We start from the raw sequence: 21,723 nt of genomic DNA, 5'->3' as shown, positions 1-21,723 counted from the left end.
TGTCACTCAGTTGAACGCCCAACTGCTGCTGCAGCTGGTGCTGTCAATTATTTTGTATTCCTTCTCCGGGCAGGTCGCCCCCAGGCGAAGGCCCGCAACAGGGAGCCGACGGCTGCGGCTGCGTCTGCATCGATTTTCATTGATTCGTTTCGAGCGCAAACCAATTTGTTGTTTGGTTAGTTAAGTTCGAATGGCTTAGCTTCAAATTGAGCGCATAAATAGGAGACCGAGTGTCCACAGACAATCCAGTGCTCATTAAATCGAGTGTGTAAATTATTTACAGAGTCTACTCAAGAGTTTCAACAATCGCCCAACAACTGCCTGTCAACTTACAGGAAGCTCGCTGCTCATCAGATCGTTTTGCTATAATTGAATTTAATTTGTTTACCCTATACAAATGGGCAGAGAGGGTATTTTGTACTCCTTCAATGATGTGTAACAAACCCCATTTCAATAAACTTGAGAATTTGCTTTGCTTATAGAAATCAAATCAAGTTGCTTTCAACCTTTAGGAGACTATTTCAATTCCTATTAAATCAATGTATATCGGTTTCCAAACTTTGACATTTTCAGCGCGACCCTTAAATTATATTAAAAGTTGGAGACATATAAAGTTCTCAAGAGATACTATTAGCATGCCTAAAATCATTTAATATCGATTGCCAGTTGAAGACAGTCTTTCAATTTGAAATTTGGAAGCCTTGAAGAACTTAGCCCATACACAAAAATCTATGACCCCTTCAGACCCCAAAGTAAACATCTAGGGTAGAGGCTGATCGAGCACTCCTTCCCAACACTGATTTGATAAGATTCTGTTGCTTTTAAATATGGCAAATACATATTTAACAACATTGTGTCTGGTATCCTGCCCAAGCTCACAACTTCCAATTAATTTGTGTGGGCGCCGAGAGTCGAGTTCAACGACAGGCCCAAAATGTCTACTCGTATGGGGTCCAAGCTAGTTAATGTTCCGGGCAAATCTCTCGAGTGTAATTAGGGCCGTACGGTGACACAGTTTTCCATGTCAACATGCATAATTAGCATAAACGTTACAAACAAAATATTGACTCTTTGACTGACTGACTGACTGACACACACAGTCGAGAGCTGTGCACATCATTATCCCTGCGCACACACACACACAACCACACACACGCACACACATGGGAGGCTCGGGCTGAGGGCTCAGAGGAACGCAAACACACAACGACTCAGTCGGTGGGGCCAATTGTAATGTAGGTACGGAGGCAGGCAGCACAATTGTCAGTATACAAAAGGCCGAGAGGTACTAGAATTCTGACTTGGAACGATTGGGACAATAATTCGTGACATATTCTGTGGCAGAGCCCAGAAAGTTGCCACAAAAGAAAACTTTCGATGCGAAAATAGTTGCCAAATTAGTGGCAAGTAGAAGAAAGGCCAGGAGAAGAGAGCAACGTGTACAGAAGTCAAAAATTCTAATTTTCTATATGAAAACATGCAAAAAGCATAAATAAAGTTAAATATGCAAAGAAGCGACTCCGGAAAATGTTCCAAATGGGCAAGACTTGGCAACATTTAGCAAGCAAATTACAACAAAATTAACATGATAATGAACTGGAACTGGCGCTGGCACTGGCCCTGCCACAAATTGTGGCAGCTGCGATGTGCGGAGGAGCTGGCTGCAGACACGGGCTTTAGATGAAAACTGGCAGCTGTTTGCAGTTGACCAAATGACAATGACTTGCCAGAAAAGCACAAGCACAAAGCACGACACATAAAAAACACGTAAGGGCGTTTTTAGTGGGGTATGCGCGTCTAGGAGATACTCTGAGTCGGCAGATTGGCTTCAGCTATTGCCGGATTTTTTTTCCCCGCCAAACTCTATGGGAAATGCAGTCTGTGTGTATGTCAAAGCTCAAGGATTTATGTTTAATTAGAATTTACAATTTTACATTTACTCTACGGGCATATTAAAGCTACCTTTAGTATGAAGTTCCTATTGCAAATTAAGGGAAAACGGGAAGAGGTGAACACGCGAAATATTTATAATCTGTAAAAGTATGCTGCGTAATCCTCGAGTTATGCTTAAAGGAACATGTCTTAAATAGATATTTAACAGATTGAAACATTTCGCCGAAATGATACAGATCAAGAATATTTAAACTTTTATGAACTCTAAGACTTTTTTTCTTTAAGTTACAAAGTTTGCAACAATTTTAAAGGACCCTCTGCAAGAGTATGAAAATGGCAACGACGATGTCCTCAAACTAAAAAAAAAAAACTGTATGTAAGAATATATACAAATGTATATATGAAAAGGTAAAGTACACACACACACGCACACACACTTTGAAACATAGATAGGGCAGTCTGGCTTAATGTGCAGCAAAACTGTTCACGTGTGTGGGTATGTGTGTGTGTGGGTGCATAAAATACTTTTATATTTTTAATGATACTTGGCCAAAGCGGTAGGAAGTGTTTTGGTCTGCTGCACACACTCTAACAGACACACACACACACACAGATACACATGGGCACACACATACACACGCCCGCCTCATTTTGCAAGCAACGAACTTCGACTTCAGCTAGCCCTGCGACCCCGCAAACGGCTCCTGTTATCCCCGCTTACTAAACTAGATGACTTTCAGTTCTTACCCCTTGCCGCTTGCCACATGACGTTGCAACTTTTATTTTAGTTTTTTTTAGGTGCTGCTGCAACAGTCGAAAACGTTTTTACGGTTAGCAAAGGACATTTACATACACCCGCACACACATGCACACACACGCACTTGGAGTCATGCATATGCGTCTATGTGTACATTAAATTTTATTATTGTCATTTTCATAGCGCAGTCCAAGCGACTCCCCCTGCACCCAACCCCCCACCGCCCTCTGTCCACTGCCCAACACTTTGGCTAACAAGTTCCAAGTACTAACTGTTTGCATAAGTTCACGTGTGTGTATATGTGTGTGCGTTTAAGTGTGTGTTCTGTGCCAACAGGCGGCCAGCCAAATTAAACTCAGCTGAACTTTGTTTGGTCAGTTTTAATGCAAATATGTCCGTCAGTCTCTCCTTCTCTCCCCTCACTCCTCTCTGTTTTCCTCTCCTTCCCTTATGATATGTCGTAACATATTCATAATTAGTTGTCATTTCCATTTGCTGCAGCTGCAATCCAAGAACGTTTATATTTTGATATAGTCTGATGGAAAAGCTTCTACTCGAAGGGAAATCAGCTGAGGTTTAAGCCATATGCCTTTGGGATTTGTTCTGGATAAAATCTGAGCAAAGGTCTATCAATATTAACACAAGAAAGCAATCTTCTTACAAAAGGAGAGTCGAATCTAGCGGATGAGCTCTTTGGGAGCTTTTAAGGCGGTAGAGCTCTTTGCCCTCCTTTGGGCTTCCAGGAAACTTGTGTTGACATCATTTTATATAGAAATGTATCATCCGATAGCAAAGCTTTCCGAGAAGCTAATTATACCTCATTCCTAGCTAGCACATAGAACCAGACATTTTTTGATGAAATAACTCAAGCAACTCAAGCAACTGGACAGCCTGCCTGGCAGGGCACCTGTCAAATATCATCTCCACAAAATGTGCCGCCCTTTGTTTAGAGAAAGACGAAACAACTTTAATTATTCTCGCTGAACGTCCAGCCATAACTTAGGTATAAGAGAGAGTAGCTGGGCCAAGAGTCTGCCTTCCCAGCTCAGATCACTGCCTCTTACCCCTATCAAGGAGCTCGAGCAACTCTCACTCACAGATCTACTTTCTCAACCCACTTTTCAAACTGCCATCACTAAGCTCCCATTGAGAACGTTTTGTACGTTTATTTCAAGTATGCAAATACTTGTCTTAAGTATTTTGTAATTAACTTCTAGCCATTTCTCCTTCTGGTTACAACTGAAACGTTCAATCGAACTTGATTTGTACTTAATTTAAGAATATTAAAAACGAAATGCACATCAAAGAACAAAACGGCTTAGGTTTTAATTCCTGACTGCAATTTAAATGAACCTATTTTGTTTCGACTCCAGAAATGGCTGGCATTTCCACTCATTATTACAACTTTTAATTTTGTAGCAAGAAAATAACAATTAATTTTAATTAAATTTTTATTTAGGTGCGCGCCCATCAGCCGGCTCATATCGATACGTTTAGCTTAAATGGGCCCGCAACAGCCGCTGTCATACATCACGTTGCGGTCCTTTCTAAATGGCATTTCATTAGCTGGGTCCCAGTGGCAAAAAAAGCAAAACATTTATTCTAAATTTAATACACTACACTACACACACACACACAGGCGCACAAAGGAACAAAGATGTGGACAACGCAAAAAATAAGTAAATACAAAATAAAAATGGCAGGTCCGCTTCTTTAATTGGTTGAAGGGGCCGCGTTCTGTTTTGCTTTATACATATATATATATATTATTTTTTGGGGCTCCTTCTGTTTCTGGCTGTTGGCTTGTGCTCAGCACACACTTTTCTTGCCGTGAAGCTTGTGAAAAGCGCAAAGAATACGCGAATGGGGTTTTCGAGTTTTGAATCGGTTGCTTCAAATATCAACATGGGCGCCAAAAGTTTTTCAACGCCCCAGCCAACGTCGACTCCCTCTCGAAAATCAACGCAGATGCCTGGCCTAGTTACCGCCTTTGTTTCTGGCCCGGGAACCCGGCCAGCGCCTGGCTGCACAATGACTACCGCATAGCCGTGGCAGCTTTGCTCTAAAATCAGCTCATTTTTAGGTGGCTCGGTTAGCTGTGGCCAACTGGGCAACTGGGCAACAGGGCAACTGGGGAGCCCGGTTCGTTTGTGGCCGAGGCCAGGCTTCGTTTGGCACCGTGGCTTGTGACCCGCCAACGCCACCAGGGGACAGCACGCACAGTTAGCAACTACCCTACTCTCCCTCCCTGCGCTCCTATATGTTCTTGGCTGCTGTCTCTCTAGAGAGTTTTATCATTTTTTATTACATTGCTCGAGAGCGCTATGTATGCAAATGAAGTCGAAAGTTTCGCTTTGTATAGTTGCCGTAGTTGCGGCCAGTTGGGAGCGCCAAATGTGGGTGTGCATGCGAGTGTGTGTGTGTGTCAAGAAAAAGAGAAGGCAGCAGTGAAATGCACGCCTTTTTTCCCTCCCAATCTCGCTTAAAGTGGGTACAACAATATTGTCATAGTGCTTCTCGGCATTTCATTTAATAATAGCTCTCGAAATTTGCTTGCAAAACTTTCTACGCTCCTAATAGATATTCATGCAGATTAATTAGCAACTAGTTATTTGGCTTGAACAACAACGAAAAGGGCAAATAATACGATTTCCAAGCAGCTGCATTGTATTTTCTGAAAACCTTGGCTGCTATACCAAATTAAAGTTAATAGCTTTTAGCTTTTATCAAGAATTTAACAAAAATTAATTGATCAAATGGAGTAACTGATAGCTAGCTTGAATAAACAGAAACAAGAGTCGGACTAACCCAATATTTATACGATATATAATCAGAACATATTGAACAAAAAAAAATGATGATGGTAATAATAATAATTATATAATTATGATGGCACCAGTAATAATGATAATATAAAAAAAAATATAATAATCATAGTGATAATAATAATAATAAGATAATAATAATTGTATAATACAACTAATAATAGCAATAATATCGAAAGGATCGTAATAACAAAAAAAATTTAATTTTTAATATTGACAAAGCAATAATATTAAATTTATATAAAACAAGAAAGCAAAGATTTATTCAGCACGCCAAATATTTAATACCCTTGTAGACATGTCCATCTTACAGAAATGCGAAAATAGTGATTGATATATATTTGAAAAAAGTATATTTTGTAAAACTTATAAGAACCTACTTTTCGGCTGTTGATGCTGATCTAGTTTACATATACTTTATGGGTTCTCCTTCCATGCGTTACACACGTCAAAATTAAAAAAAGAATAAATTATAATCAACAAATGTAAAATTAAATATGTGTCAACTATAATTTTTAATATTTTTTCTTTGTGTTGTCAAATTCAATGCCGTCATATGTATGTATTTTCAGTCGCTTGATTAGTTCTGTGGGCTTTCTGGATCAGATTAGCAAAAGCAAAAATATATATATTTTTAAAAAATTGATTATAAATAACAGAGAAAATTTGAAATTGTTATTACATTTTCAATATTAGGCATTTGGCAATGTCAACATGTGAACATTTTCATTTGACCCGAGCAACGTCGGGCAATATTTTCCTTTGTTATATTGATGTATAGTCTGGCAGGGCATACAGCCGTCGGTTTGCTTAAGTGTGGGCAACTTTTCAGCTGGTGTTTGCTTTTTACTCAGCCGGCAGCCTTCACTTTTATTTTAAACCGCCTTCGTTTTTTAATGAGCTTCAGCTTCTCGTGTTCTTGGTTGTTGTTGTTCTTTATTTATTTTTAGCTTGTTTTTTGGCTTGTTATGGCTGTGCGTGATTTCGTACGCTCATTCGCATTGCGTGCGTAAGAGGAAGATATTTAATTTTGTTGCCTGCTTTCGGTTGTTGCCACCGCAGAGTCTAGGCCCCAGGTCCCTTTTAGCGTCCGGCAACTTTACTCAATTTATTCAAAATCAAATGGGTTTTTCTTTTTCTCTATTTTCTTTGCTTTTTTTCTTTATTTTTAGTATATATATTTGTATATGCCACGCCCTCTGCCCGCTGCTGTTGTGCTTGCGCGAAGCCATTGAAAGCCATTTGAATGGCCGTCGCTTTTCTCGCCAATTTTCTTTATGCCGTAGTTGGGGTCAGTTTTTGGGGGCAGCGTCGGTGCTCATTGAATGTTTTTATTACGCCAAATGAATGGCAGCTACGGCGGACTGGACCCCAACCGGCAACAATTGTTGTTTTGTGCGCATTCGCTTATTTTCGCTGCGAGAAAGCCATAAAATTATATCACTTGCCTCTTGCCACTTCACTGCGCTTTTCATGCCTCCTTTTTGGGTTACAATTTTAATAATAACATTTGGCGAGCAGCAAGAAATGTCTTATTTTTTTAAATTTTGCACAAATTTCCGCCGAGCGAAAATCGAGTGAAAAATCGCATAAATAAATCGGTAGACGGCGACTTTCAATCAGCAAACAATTACAGTTTATTTCTTTCATATCAAATTATTTTTGGCAATCGAGCGTGAACTCAAATAAGCAGCCAGCAGCAGCACCAGCACCAGAAAATCAAACCCAATGCCAAGATCAAACACTCGACAGACAGCTGCGAGGATGTCGCCCCCGGGGCGGACATTAGAGTTCCGTCCCACTCCACAATGCGGCTGGCAAAAGGGAAAGTCATTGCAGGCGATTTAACAACTACGCTTGAGGATAAATATTTTATGAAATCGCATAAACAAATCAAAGACGAATCACAGACGGCAAAAAAAAAAAAAAACAAGAATAGGAAAATCACTTTCCAAATCAATTGGGGAAAAACGAAAAAAGAAAATCAAGTGCGCCGATCAAATATGACCACTCAACCGCGTTAAAGTACACACACACACACACACACATACACTCGCACGTACACACACTCATAAACATTAGCCCTGGGGCTGAGCATTAAGCTGCCTTTGCCAAAATATTTGCACAGTTGGGTTGGGCCAACATTTGGCTGAGGGTGAGCTAGTAATGTGTTTGTTATATGGTAAATCGCATAAAAAATACGGCTATACAAATAGATATGTGCCCATAACAATAACAAGCAGGGCAACTATACAACAGCTATAACAACAACAACAACAGCAAGAGCCACCCCAGTGAGAGCAACATGTTAGCCAATCCCCCTCCCCTTTTCGGGGTGTGGGTACCCCTGCAAATGCGCCCAATTCACTGCTTAATGTTTGCCAAAATAGCCAACGCATCATCAGAGCTTTATCCACATCTACATGTACTTCTGTTCCCTCCCCTGGTTAGCTTATGACCCCCTCTGCTTGAGCATCCTCAAAAGCCCTCTTGATTTTTGCTCTTATTGAATTGTATTTAATAAAATATGCGAGCCGCGAGGGTTGTGCGAGGGTTACTCCAAAAAATAAACAACAGCAAAAAAAAACAACATTATATAAATAAATAATGAGGCTTTTGTTATTGCGCTGCGATTTGCCAAGTCAAGCGGCAACTTCTAAGCTGCCTGACCGCCCCTTCCCACCACCCAAAAGCATATGCAACATTTGTCGGCAAGTCTCTTCAGGTGAGCCACTCGCTGAAGTGCGAGTCCATAAACAGCCAGGCCATATATAGAAGCCATATATCAAACGGCCAACTGACATAAATTGTGCACTCAAATGTCCGTTTGCCGATCAGGCGAAGCTTCCGATAGAAGTTCGACCTAGAGCTGGGCTCGGGTCGCATTTGCACGACAAGGCCAAACACGGTTACAAAAGTAATTTTTCTTAACACACACAAGAAGAAGACACCTTCAACATGGTAGACCAGAATTCTTTAAGTTTTTTTTTTTTAATATTATTTAAATATTTTTTTAAAAAACTTGATTTTATTGACAGCGTCTACTTGGGAGGCAGCTTCGTCGGCATTGACTCTTGTTTTTTAATCTGTTTTATGATATTAACCTTGTACCTAGAGTCTATTATCCGATTTTTTAATATTTTTAAAAAGTAAGTTAGATGGTGATCCGATAGAGGAACATATGGGCCTCCGTCCCTATGTATCTTTGGTATTGCATATGTCCCATCTTAATGTTCAAAGTTGGACATTCATTAGAAAGTATTTGCTTGACTAATGCCTGCAATCGTTTTAAGTCTAGAATTGAAGAATGGGAATATCGGGAGCCGCTTTCATTGCAATGTATATTTATATTCCAATTAAGAAATTTAGATGAAGAATGGGAACTATCGACTGGGGCCGAGAGGAAAGTTCTACCTGATAAAGTTTGCTTTTATGTAGCCTGTCTTTAGATATCGAGCTCTTTGGGTCCTGCACGGATCCCCAGGAACTGCAGCTTTTGCAGCACGGGCTTGTCGAGTCACGCTCTGGCAAGAACCAAGCTCATCTCTAGTTCGAATTTCCAACATATAACAGCTCGAATCCTGTACTTATGGCCAATGTAAATCCATCCATCAATGCCAACACGTTTACATCCGCATCGGCTGTCACATAAGATATGCTGCGAGTATATATACTCTACATATATATTAAGTATACATATATATGGAGACAGATTGTAAAATGAAATTATTACATACTGTAAAGTTTTAGTGGGCAGACACAAATGGGCGTGGCGAGTGTACTGTGCTTATTTATGGGCAACTGCACTAATCGATTGAGCCGAAGCAGAGAGCTATGCGACACTCAATATATTTTATTGAATGCGGCAATAAGTTGGCCAAAATATTCAATTAAATGTTTGTCATTTTGGCAGCCAGCTGCAATTTATGTTCAATGAGTTGGTCTAATGAGTTTTTGGCTAGCTAAAGGTCGCTGATTGCAAGTTAAATACTTGACCAGCAGATAAATACCCTGTAAGACTCATACTGAAACACGACAAGCTCTGTTTTAGTAACTTTAGTAAGTAAGTAACTTTTGCGTATGTTATCCGATCGTTATACGAGTTACTTTGCTTAAAAAAGGTTTTACAATGGGGGGAGAGGTGGCAACAGGTATTATAAAGGTGGGAGATGTCAGATTTTTGTATGCTCTCTCCCCTCTCCCCTTCTGACTGCAACAACCCTTTTGAGTAACCATTTTTAATGGATATAGGGTATTAAAATAATAAAAGCATATATAATGCATACCCTGTAAGTCTGGCATACACAGACGACAAGCTGCACGCTTTAGCCTAAGAAAAGTTATGCTTAAATAACTTTTATGTTTATTGTCCGCGGGGAGAAGTGGAAAGAGGTCTTATTAAGGTAGAAGTTGTTAGATTTGTGACTGCAACAACCCCTTCGAATAACAATTTACAATGAGTATAGGGTATTAAAATAAATAAACTTTAGTAATTTCGTTCTATGTTCTTGTCAAATGCCAAAAAGCCCTATTGATGAGGCACTTCAGCGGCTGCCAAGCAACGCGGCTTTAAGCGTAACGAAATGAATCTAATCACATGTCGCTAAATTAACTTAATACGCAGAAAGGCAATAGTAACAACAACAAAGGCAACATGAGAGTGAAATGAGCTATAATCAAAGGCATTTTGCGGGCCCAGGTGAAAACCGCAGGCGACACTTCAGCGACGTTTAATTCAGCCGGGAGCTGCCTGATGGACTGCTAGCCTGCCAGCCTGTGCATATATTAAGATAGATTACTACACACACTAAGCACACACACACACACACCTGCACATACACAACAAATGAGAGCCATGAATTTGTATTAAAAGCAATGCTTGAAGCGCTCAAGTTACGCACAGTTTGGCAAATCCGTTTTCGAATATTGTTGAACAATGGGGAAATTAACGGACGGCTAATGCATGGTCTTTGCCATCGCACCTCAAACTGTGCATTCATTATATATATATAAACACATACATATATAATCAGGCGACATTAACATATTTGGCTATAAACAGTTGACGGGCCCGAAACTATGCAGCGGTTTTCCAGTAAAAGCCAACCGCGTCGCAATTGAAACCAGTTAAGCGGCTGGCTGCAAATAATACCACAGCTTGTATTATTATGGCTGCTATACCCTGTAATCACTACGTTAAAAGGGTATATTGAATCTGTGGCTACGTATGTGACAGGCAGAAGAAGGCATACTCGACCCTACTCTCTTTTATCTGCCATATGTGAACTTCTAAAAAAAAGGAAGCTTTATATTTTTGCCTTAGGGTATCTTCCAGTCGCGCACTCCCTTCATGTTTTGGCTGCTGATGATTATAATAAATTTAACTAATAAAACGCGTTAATGTTCAGCCATCAGTTAGTTGTGACAACGGCAAAAGCCAGCCGCCAAGCGTTAGGGCTTTAATCTTAACCATAGTTGGGTGTTACAGTGAGCGCGGGGGAGGTGGGGCGTGTCCATGACTGTCAAGTCATTTGGCTTGCAAAGCGCGCCAAGCGGCTTTAATTGTCGGCAGCGCGACGAACGAGTAACTATTCCTTAACGCCAGGGCGTTGCTAAGCTTCCAATGTGCTTCGAGCTGTTTGTCTGTCTGTTTGTGTGTTTCTGATTGGCTTGTTATACCCTGTAAACAGTCAGCGTGTGTACCAATTGAGGTGGATTGGCTTGAAGACAATGCAGAGCGGGGGCAAAGGCAGTTGCCAAAGCAAACAAAGATCTAACTTTGGCAACCTTTCTCTCAGTCTAGGTATTTTTGAGAGTTTGTCTAGCTTAATTGTACATTATTCCATATTGTGAGTTACAGCTGATATTTGGTATATACAAAATGGTGTATCAAAAATATAAAGAATCGAGCAGCAAACAATTAAATTATTAAAGCAATAAAATTATACAGGACCAACATATATAAATTTAATTAATCAGAAGCTAATCACAGGGTATCTACCAATCGTTCATTCGCCAGCATCTTCTTAAGGCATTGTGGGGAAAACGTGAATGAAACGAGCTTCTGGCGCAGCCCTTTCTATTGAACTCAATCTCTGTGGCAATTTGAGGAGCTGTTGAAGTTTCATGATACGGAAATCAAGTCCTTCGAATTGAGTCACAATCTCAAATTTTCCATAATGATATCAATTAATTTCGAGCGATTTAAAATGTGCCACCGAAGAGAGAGAGAAAGACATGCGGACTAGCTACAAAATTGATGCGTGCGGTGAAACATGTAATAAAATATGCAGCAGCTTGATGCGAGGTGAAAGTTAACACAAATACACACGCACGCACACACATACACACACATATACACACACATACAAACTGGAAAACAAAGGGAGTGAAAGTTGGCCGCAAGGCATACAAAAGTTTTGCACATTAAACAATAAAAACTCATTAATAATATGCATTTAAGTTTTAATTGAACTACTTAATGAGGGGAGGGGAGGGGGCCAGAATTGATGGCGCGTGCGACTAAAAGATATGTCATTGTTGTTTTTATACCCTTCTCAAGGCTATAAGGTATTATAGTTTTGTCACGAAGTGTGAGACGCATCAAAATCAAGAGTCAAATCAATATCCTCAAATATCTTTCTAAGTCTTATTTTAATGAAATGTAATGTATATCTGTATATATATTAAGTCAGCCGTGAAAGAAACCTGTAATATATAGTGTCAATAGAATCATTTGATGCAAAATAAATTTGTTGTTTGCAAAACTTTGAATTTCTTCTTTAAATATAATATTTTTTTATTTGAACCGACAATCTCTCGTTTACTGGTCTGACAATTAGATTCCTAAGCCACGCAGGCTCTTAAAAAAAGCTCCCCTACTTGGAGGTTGAGTTTTCCAAAACCCCGACTTATAGCACGCTCCTGGCCCACAAGGAGCTGTTTAATCCGTCCGTTGATCGACTCTTCAACACATATAAGGGTATTTAATATTCTTCATATCATAGATAAATCAACTTTCTTGTTCTGCTTACTGTTGCTGATGTTAATGCCGTTGGGTCTTGTCAGGCAACATGAAAGGAAATTGTTGTATGCTCTCATTATACATGGCAAATGGCCGCAAACAAATTGCACGATTGCATTCCTCTTCTGTGTGTGTGCGTGTGTGTGCTTATTTTTTTATGGTGCTCGAAAATGCAGTTTGAGCTCTTACTCAATTGAAATTTTTTGCAGCTGCATAGAAAAGGTGCGTAATTAAAACGATGCCGCGGCTGCTGCGGCTGTTGCTGCTGCAGACAATTAAACGCATGCCACAAACAGAGGCGCATGCCACAGACAACGGGCCAGGAAAAACAATGAGGCAACACGATAAAATGAGCGATGGGCTCCCTGTGTGGGTTTAATTGCGACGACAGACACACAGTCTTTAAATTTATAGCGACTAGAGAGATGAAGAGGGGCGACGAGTTGAATAGTCTAAAAGAAACGTGGCAAGCTACCGGAAATTGAATTCTAAAATATTTATAGAGTATGCGTGGGTGTGGGCATATATGTATGTGTATGTGTGTGAGAGAGGCCGGCTAAACAATTGAGCATAGCATACATATTGGGGCAGAGTGATTTATGCAGCGCTCAGCAACAAATTGCAAATGGAACGCAATGAATCGAGTCCAAAAACCGAATGAAATGCTACTTACGCATGCATGTCACCGTGTGTGCGCGTATGTGTGTGTGTGTGTGTGTGTGTGTTTGTCTAAGTGTCTGTCCAACAAACATAATATGTATATAAACGAAGAGGCGAAGAAATTCCCACCCAGAAAAAAATAGAACTTATTAGTGTGCGCATATGTCTGTCGCTCAGTGTGTTAGAGGGACACATGTTACAAAATGTTGAGCCTCAGATTTATTGGCAGCAATCAGTGGGCTTTTGGCTGGAAGTATCTATATATGTTATGTTGACGCTGACATTGACTATCGAAAGTCAATTTCGGGTGCGTGTCACAAGCTCATTTGTCCAGTTTATGGCCCAACATCATTTGTTCGGCCATTTTTCCGGGTATTGTCTTTTATGCCATGCGATAAATTCTCGCTTCCGGTGCCTAATACCTGTTTATTGTTGTTATTCCAGTTGCCTGTTTATTGTTCTTGTTGTTGTTGTCGTGCAAATGCAATTTTAAGCCGAACGAAGCGCTGCGAACAATCGCATGCATGCATTATAAATGAGCCCAATAAATTCCAATTGAAGGACCTATTCACTCATCACATCGACCCGAATGGGCTAATGCAGGCATTAACAGGAATTATTCAGCCAGCTAATTAGCTAATAAGTTTTTAAGATGTTCACTTGCTATTAATATACAGACTAGGCACATCTAAAGAGCTGAAGGTATTATGATTTCCTTGAGGAAAAAACTGACGCTTTAAATTCTAGGTGCATAAAAATGATGTACGGCTTAAAATACCGGACTAGCTTGTGCTTTATAAAACAAGAAAGATTGTTTCAGATTATTTTCTTAGACTCCAAGACACATCGTAGTGCTTTTATATGCGTAAGCCTCTATAAAATGTTATTTAGATGAAACTAAAACAAAAGCTTTATTAACTAGACAATTGAGCAAACAGAAAACTGTTAGCAAAATAATCAAATTGCAGTTTTCAACTGTCCGCGAAATGCACGTGCATTTTACAGACGCGTCGCGCGCAATAACAAAACAGATGCGAAAAAAATCTGTTAGAAATCCTATTTATATTTCGAAACAATAACCATTCAATTCGAGCTAACGATTTGGGACCCGGGCTACAGCGCATAACGAACCAATTGAGCCGGACACGGACACAGACCGAGACCGAGACCCAGACCCTGTGGGATGCCTTTTTGGGTGCGACTGTTGTCGCATTTATTACCAGTGTAGCTTGTGAGCAAAAACTTGGCATTGGCTTTAAAGTGAAAGCATTTGAAATGGTCGCAGGTCCAGGCCACAGGCGCGACGACACAAACAGAACGTGAGCCGCATACAAATAAACAAGCATGGGTCAGTAAAAGTGGGTGCTGCGTGTCAACTCAGACTGTGTGTGAGTGTGTGTCGCTGCTGGTCACCAGCGGCGACCGATGACCGTCGGAATTGAAACAAATGCCACAGCACTGGGCGTGCCTATAAATTTTTTACAAAATACATGGGCATAGGTGCAGCTGTAGCTGGCATTGCACTGGCCATGGCCCGGGCACAGCACACTTTACAAACAACACACACACACACACACACACACACACACACACACACACACACACACACACACTAAAACACACACGAAACGGGTCTTGAAAAGGACATTGTTTAGTGGCAATGTTTGGTTGCCAGACATCAAATGGCATTTAAATGCTGGCAGCATGTGTTCCAAAAAGTTCTACACGCCTCCAAGCCAACAGCATGAGCATAAGGGAAAGAAACGTAACAGAGGGTAGGGAGGAGTATAGTACACGAGCAATGCTTAGTTGCATTTCAACTGTACCATATTTATGCCTACAGGTGCTTGTCCACTTCAGTCCAAAGAACACCCCAATCCCTCCGCCCAGCACAAATAGCCAGTTGCAGCAGCAATGCAGCAGTTGATGAGTGTAAAACATTTACATTTCCATTGAGCATGAACTGAAGAGTCTCAAGTCATTTTCTAACTAATATTTAAGCCTTCTGAGCTTTTCATGCTATTCAAATACGAAAAACACAAGGATAACTGTTTCTGTCTCAGTTTTAATATCTTTTGACATGTGGCTTTGCTTTTTTGGTAGAGTTGTAAGTCTCTAGAGAATATCTCTGATAGGAGGATAACTAAACCAATTCTTCCCTTAAATGCTGATCATGAATCAACTGAGTATTTTGTATATATACAATATATTTAAGAGATCTGACCTTAGTTAATATGCGCAGCTGAGTGTATGCACGAAGCATAAACACTTGAAAAATCAAACAATATTGGACAATAAGTTAAAGTGCTTGTTATCTTAGACATAAGTCTATTAAACTAGCACATAAACACCACTCAACATCTTGCTAGGGTAGTTTTATGGTTTTTTATTGTTCAGCATGCAATGCTTCGACAAACTCGAGCAAAATGGAGGTTTACTGATGAAATCTCGACGCGCAGCAAAATGCTGCTGCTGCAATGTCAATCAGCTTAGCGTCATTCGATGGCTGTCAATGGCAATTACGTAAAAGTCAAGTCTTCTACAAATCACAATGCACTCGACTGGAGCTCGCTCTTGGAGATTTCACAGCTCTTGGTTGGCTATGTATATGGTAACTATGGCATAGCTGATGCATGTGCTTCAGAGCTCTGGCAAAGTTCATGTACATCATTTGTCCTCTGCCGCTAATGGAAATCCCTCAGTGGATAGCAGCGGCACTTCGCTTCGTAGCTGGCTGATGTGCATTTGTCAAATAGTTGTGCACAGTTCAGTTCGCAAACGTCCAAACGTGGCACACCTTCACACGCTGTTAGCCAACTGGCAACATGGCAAATCCTCGCAGGATAACTGCACAAAATTCAGTTTGGCGTTCGATTAGTTGCCAAATACTTTGGCCCCAAAATTGATGTCCTACTGGCATGTGGCATGTGACCAGCAGCAGCTGCTCAGCTCAGCTCAGCTGAGCGGGAGCCAGTTTTCTGCACTGATGTGGCACGTTTTATGGCCACAGCCCCAACTTTATCCTCAGACGACAGTGTCAACGTCTGTTTCGAGTCATCCTCATCTTGCGACGTTTCTCACATGTTCGCTGCAATTCTTTTACAATTTTTATATGCCCCTACACTCAGAGAAAAAACGAATTGGAATTCACAATCAACTTTTTTTTTACAACTTTTCATTAATAAAAATATTTTTTTTTTAAGTTAACTATGAATCAAAAATAGAGTATGACTTCAAGATCTTCAAATGCAGCTCTTGGAATAATTTTTATCTTTTGAATGGGTAAATTATTTCAGACTTCTTCTCTTAGTGTATGCACTTGAGTCTGACTGCCCCTCGTTCCGCTTTGACGGCCTTTCTGGCCTGCCACACGCGTCAACACTTGCACCCAATGAGCGAAGAAGTGCTGCATCTTTTGGGCGACAGCTTCGAGTTGCAGCTTATAAATTTGTCATACGGCAATTTGAGCAACATTTTTAAGCGACGTGCAAGTTTGTTGTGGCTCTTGCTGTTGGGTTAATTCGGCAAATGAAGAGCACTTAGTTAATTTATTTATTGATGATATGCCTCTACACACAACCAAAGCCACTTATCCCATATTTAAATATACATTTGGCAAGCTGTTTCGATGAAATCGTTTGCAGTCAAGAAAAAAAAAATAAAGTTTTCAGGGAGTTTCCTGTTGGTTCATTAGCAGTGTTGGAAAACTTGGTAATGTTTGCTGTTGAATTAAAAATCATATTAAAATATTTGTATATTTCGCTATTTAACTTTCTGAACGGGCGCTGATGACGCCGAACAACGTCGTGAAGCGTTCTAATCAACCATTTGCCGCTGCATATGCAAATTTCATGTGTATGTGTGTGTTTGGGTGTGTGTGTATGTTCGGGTGTGTGCGTGAACATAATCACTGCACATGAATTAAAAAGTTTTCGGCATGCAAAAATATTTTGCAGTTTAAAGCAATTTGAAGTCATTTGTAGCCAATTTACAAATGTCTGCCGCTTGCAGTGTGTCTGTGGGTGTGTGTGTGTGTGTGAGTATGTGTGTGTTCTCAAATGCAATTACGTCTGCACACACACACACAAACAAACAGACGCATATGTGGCCATGGCTTTTGTATGCCAATGTAGCTTAGCCTTTCTGTCGTTCAACGTCATGCTATGCCCTATTTTTAAAAGGACCGAGTCAAGTGGGTATAATTCAAGTTAACAGTCAGAATGAAGACCGCATATAAATCTTGGAGAATTTAAAAATTTGTATATAACTATTCCTGGACATCAAATTCTTTCTGTACTTTAGGAAAACTCAAAGAATTTGTTTTATCTTTGTGCAATTTTAAGATTTAAATTCAACTGATTTTATAAAAAGATGTGCAGGGTATCCTCATGGCGATATATATACCTCGGTCTAGTAGTCTATGATTTAATTATGAATACACAATTGATTTTTCTTAGAATATGTATAGAGTATTTGATAGTAAGATAGTACAAAATTGAATTTTTAGAACATTTTTGCAGGATATTTGATAGTCGAGTTCACGCGAGTAAAGCCGACTTTTTTGTTTCGACTTAAATAAGTCATGCTAATGGCAAACCATTAGCGAAAATTTTGCTCGCACATGTGAGCGACTGCGTGTGTGTGAGTATGTGACTGTGTGTGTGTAAGTGTGTGTGTGTGTGTGTGTGTGTGTGTGTGTGTGTGTGTGTGTGTGTGTGTGTGTGTGTGTGTGTGAGAGTGTGTGATAATTAAGTTGCATTTGTAACTGCCATTTGGTTGTGCATATGCACTAATTTTCTGTGTGTGTGTGTGTGTGTGTGGGACGACGGCGACTTTGCTAAATGAAAGAGAAATGCGATTTTGAAGGCTGTTGTTAAATATTTAAATGTATTCCTTGGGCCAAGGCGTGCCAACTATTCTTAACTGCTGTTGTTGTTGTTCTTCCTCTTCTTACTGTTGCAACAGCCACTGATTACACAGCGCTTACATCAAAGCCTAATTGCCAAGTAAGCTAAAAATAAAATGGGCAACAGAGCTGCGAGCTTTCAAGGTGCTGCAATTTGTTGCGAAGCCTTGAAAGCGCTTTTTATAACCAACATTCTGCTTGTTGTTGTGGTTGGAAATAACATATAAAAAAGGGAATGATTTATTCGGAAAAATTGGTTTTACTTTTTATAAATAAAAGGTAAGAGACGAGAAGGTATCCCGCACAACAAATTAAGCAGTTTGAACATCAAGAAGCTCTCTTTCTATACATTTCGCAGCTTCAACTAGTTGGGAATTGCAAGCTTCATTAAAAATAATTGTCATAAAAAAGTTTCATTTGAAATATTGAAGTCTTGTACTCCAAGTCGGCTTCCGGAATGTTATATAATAGAATGACATGAAAGTATAAGGCACAAATCATGAAGTAGTTTGAGCATTAAGAGCCTTTCTTTCTATACTTTTCTGAGCTTTAACTAGCTGAGGATTGCAAGCATTACTTAGCCCAGTTGCCAGAAGCCAACTGGCTTCAACATATAAAATAATACAATTTGCAGCCGCGATCATAACATATATTTTATATTAAGTCTCGTGACAGCAATTAAAATGCCAGTGACAACAATATGAACGTATGCACTTAATACTTCACTTTAATTTACCTTTTAATTGGGCTAATCAACACGCTAATAGCCACTGCTATTAACTTACCCACACACGTATACATGCTGTGCCTGTTTCTGCCTATGGCCATTTGCAGGACATATTTTATTGTTATGAGTTTTGCAGTCGAGTCAAGTGCGGCGCGGCATGTGGTGGTGTAGGGAAGGTGTGGTATGTGGTGCGGCAAAGGGGCCACGTTGAGTGGCTCGGCCGCTTTCAAAATTGCACTTTAATGACTAATTTGGTTTTTGTGCACGCCGCTGGCAGACAGTAGCCAGTTGTCAGTTGCCAGTTTTGGCGAGTGGAGCGAAGTGGAGTTCAGGTCCAGTCAATTAACAAAGCGCCAGAACGAGAGACAAGATATGTACATATCCTTTGCTCTATCTCCCTCTCGCTCTTTGTCTGTGCAACTATGTTCCTTTGTCGCACGCTCGCAAGTGTCGACGGAAGCGCACACTTGAGCTATGACGATACGACATTTCCTTAATGAAGCCAACCAACACGCACACCAACTGAGTGTGTGTGTGAGAGGGCTTTGGGGATGGCCCAGAAAACAGACACGAGGCGGTTCGAGCCATAAAATTCATTTTCGTGCCTCTCACCAAAAGCACGAAAATGTAAGATGAACTTTGAGAAATAGCAACGTCAAAGATTGGCCAATATCAGAATATCTTAAGCTTGCAGGACTTTTAAATAATTGTCTATATGAGTCGTGCCTTTCTTTTTAAAATCAAATTTCTCGTGCCTAGCCTCGGCAATGAAGCCTGCCCATTGCCATCTCTAATGGCCTGCCTAATTGTGTTCTTAGACAATATTTACAAGTGCGCGGGCTCACAGGGCGCAGTCATAAATGTTAACAAACCGAGCTCAGTGTAGCTCGTGAAGTCGTTCAACGTGGCGTATGCGTAGTTATAATAACTTGCAGCTAGATTTTTGCGAGCTGCAGCAATCGTCACATATCAGATGTGATGTCTATCTGTCTGTCTGTCAATTGGGTTGGCAAAGAACAAGTTGAAAAGAATTTGACTTGACTCACCTGAGACCAACAGCTCGCTGGTGCTGTTGACCAAATTGTCCATAATTGGCTGGAATGTGTAGAACGTGAGAGTTTCCAATTTGTTTGCCTGAACATTGATTGACAGGAGCGCGGGTGTTCCGCGCAGCAGGCCATTGTCGATTTTCTTTAGCAAATTATTGCGCAAATTCAAAGTTTTCAAATTGTTCAGGCCGTCCAATGCACGCTCCGAAATGCGCTGTAATGAAAACCGGATATTGGAAATTGATAATTAATTCGCAGATTACTTGGCTTAATACCATACAAAAAGGTATTAATACTTTATTGTAATTAACATTCATAAAAATTAAATACATTTTAAAAAATGTGCGTTAACTGCGAGAGTCTCAACTGCAAATACCCTGTACTGAGAATTTCCTCTGTTTATTTTTTTTAATTATTTATTTTATTTAGATCTTAAATTTGGCAATCATAGACTTGAATGCAACCAAAGTGCAGACTTAATAACATGAAAACACCAATATACAGAAATATATATTTAGCTATAAATATCCACCCTGCCTCAAGATTATATAATCCAAATTTTTAGATATACATGAACGAATCTATGTATATATATTAATATATATTCAAAAATATATATATATCTACTCTGTGTCTCTTAAAACCCATTAAAAACTCCAATATCTTTGTATGAAGCAGGATTAATATTCAGTCTAAGAAAATACTAGAACCTGCATTTCAATGTATGTAATTCCTATTCATATTATATATATATATATATTTATATTATCTGCATCAGATATACATATTCACATTATCTACTCCATTTCTAGCTCTTACAATCCCGGATATATTCTCTAAATTATTTGTATAAAATATTATAAATATCGATTTTAGGAAACTACTATAACCTGCATATTATATATACTAGCTATATAATATTTATACATATTCTTCTTATCTATACAGTTTCTAGCTTTAACTATGCCAAAACGGGCTTCAAAACCATGAAGATAAACCAAAATTTGTCGATTTTAATAATAGAACATATTAAAGTCTCTGGCACCTCAATTATTCACAGGGTAACACTAGCGCCGTCAGTCATCAGTCAATATAAAATGGCAGTCACTTTGGCATTGGCTTTAAATATATTATGTTTAATTGTATTTCTGCTATAATAACATTTTCGTTTCCTGAACTACGATTTTCCCCCCCCCCGTTGCTAACCTCTCGCCATTGCTGCTCGGTTTATGTTTTGCTTGGCCGACCGAGCACACAAAAAAATATTTTCTGCCATTTTTCCGCATTTTTGCGTATTATTTTCACTGGCATTTCTTTTATTTTTTTATTTTTTTTTTTGACAATTTCGCTGCCTCGTTTTCCCGTTTGCCATTGTTATGTTTTCTTTTTTTGTTTATTTATTTATTTATGCATGTGTGTGTGTGTGCGTGTGTGTGACATGTACGCATATATAACATATGTAGATGCATCTTTTTTAACTTGTGTGTTCCAATTCGTTTGCCTTGAATTTTTTTTTATACGGAAAAAGTGTTTCTTTTCGTGAAGGAAGCACGAGTGAAAGTTGACTGTGGCCCTCTATTTCTCTCTATCAGGCGGAGCGGCGTCGTCATTATTTAATATTCAATATGCTTTGTCTAGTGAAATGGATAAATTATGCATATTAAATGCGAACCAGCCGAAAGAGACATGTGCCGTTATCTAGCCCATTTTCACCCTTACCCCATTTCCACTTGCCACAGTGAAGACATTGAAAAACACGCGTACGTGTTGTCAGGGCGCAAATAAATGCTGGTTAAGATACCCCCCATCCATATCATATCACAGTAGTTTGTTTGTTTGCCGATTTCGCTGATTGACATAAAAAGAAATTTATTTTATTGAG

General features: G+C 39.6%; 1 protein-coding gene across 2 annotated transcripts in view; it reads right to left on the bottom strand.

The window, feature by feature from the left end:
- The window catches only part of Con (leucine rich repeat protein connectin), a 181,964-nt gene that overhangs the window by 5,422 nt on the left and 154,819 nt on the right, over positions 1-21,723 (bottom strand). For both annotated transcript variants that reach the window (XM_015168332.3, XM_002060029.4), the window contains one exon: positions 19,839-20,055. In XM_015168332.3, coding sequence (XP_015023818.1) covers positions 19,839-20,055 — 217 coding nt within the window. The remainder of the gene's footprint in view (positions 1-19,838; positions 20,056-21,723) is intronic.

Source organism: Drosophila virilis, chromosome 3, assembly GCF_030788295.1.
Source record: "Drosophila virilis strain 15010-1051.87 chromosome 3, Dvir_AGI_RSII-ME, whole genome shotgun sequence".
NCBI lineage: Eukaryota > Metazoa > Arthropoda > Insecta > Diptera > Drosophilidae > Drosophila > Drosophila virilis.
Note: the sequence above shows the minus strand (reverse complement) of the source record. Positions and strands in the feature narration are given on the sequence as shown.